Source organism: Pinus tabuliformis, chromosome 9, assembly GCF_031772625.1.
Source record: "Pinus tabuliformis cultivar Carrire ecotype Pingquan chromosome 9, CPIR1, whole genome shotgun sequence".
In the NCBI taxonomy this organism is placed as follows: Eukaryota; Viridiplantae; Streptophyta; class Pinopsida; order Pinales; family Pinaceae; genus Pinus; species Pinus tabuliformis.
The window spans coordinates 319,842,213-319,843,185 of record NC_142307.1 but is presented as its reverse complement, the minus strand read 5'-3'; the positions used below and the strand labels follow the sequence as shown (position 1 = coordinate 319,843,185).

At 42.5% G+C, this 973-nt stretch overlaps 1 protein-coding gene across 1 annotated transcript; it reads right to left on the bottom strand.

Moving 5' to 3' along the window:
- Positions 1-352: 352 nt before the first annotated feature.
- On the bottom strand, positions 353-721 carry LOC149148514 (uncharacterized). The gene has a single exon (XM_089442197.1). The coding sequence runs from the start codon at positions 719-721 to the stop codon at positions 353-355; it is 369 nt and encodes a 122-aa protein (XP_089298323.1).
- Between the last annotated feature and the right edge of the window lie 252 nt (positions 722-973).

Here is a 973-nt window from a genome sequence, read left to right as displayed (position 1 = left end):
CTTGCAGCTGCCTGGAGCACTAAGACTGTCCTATTGTCATATAGTCATTGTACCAGATCTCCTGCATATGGCTTCAATCAGCTTCCATTCACCTTTCCCAGAAATGGCTCTCTGTTCAGTTTTGTGAGTTGAACTGCGCCCCTATCTTTGATCTCTTTGATGACATATGGCCCCAGCCAGTGCATATGAAACTTTCTTGGAAACTTAGTGAACTTATTGTCATATAATAAGACCATATCATTTACCTTGAATGTGCGCAACTTGATGTGTCAATTTACCAAGCCTTTTCACGTTCCTTCTTAACTTGTTGATGGAATCCATCCAAGAATATGTCTTCTTCAAGCTCCATTAGCTATGCAAGCCACTCTTCTAAGGCTGCACGGTCCGCCATCCCTATGAAATTTTCTATGCGGAGAGTAGGCACGATATAGTCCATAGGCATCATAGCGTCTACGCCATAGACTAATCGGAAAGGTGTTTGACATGTTTTCTTTTTGCAAGTAGTCCTGTATGCCCAAAGTAATGCCAGTACGCACATGTCCCAATCATTCTGTTGCATGTTGCAAATATTCGTCAGTGTGTTTTCCAGGATCTTGTTAAAGGCATCAACTTTTTCATTAGCCTGAGGATGATACAGTGTACTCTTTTGATGATGAACTTGGAACTCTTCGGTTAGCGCATTGATCGTTTCATTGACGAAGTGCGTACCACGATCACTCATTAACACTTTTGGGCAGCCAAATTTGGTTAACACATACTAAAACAAGAACTTTATTGTTGTGCCCCCTGTACAATCCTTCACCGGTTGTGCCTTCACCCACTTGGTTAGGTATTTTGTCGCAATGATGATATAGCGCACCCTGTCTTCTTACCTGGGGGCTGAATTGGTCCTAAAAAGTCATTTGCCCATTTTTCAAATGGCTGCAATGATACTTGAGGATTTAATGGCAGCTCATCCCTCCACGATGGTGTG

Excerpts from the sequence above, each read along its gene's own strand:
- LOC149148514 (XM_089442197.1), bottom strand. The coding sequence starts at position 721 with ATGAGTGATCGTGGTACGCACTTCGTCAATGAAACGATCAATGCGCTA.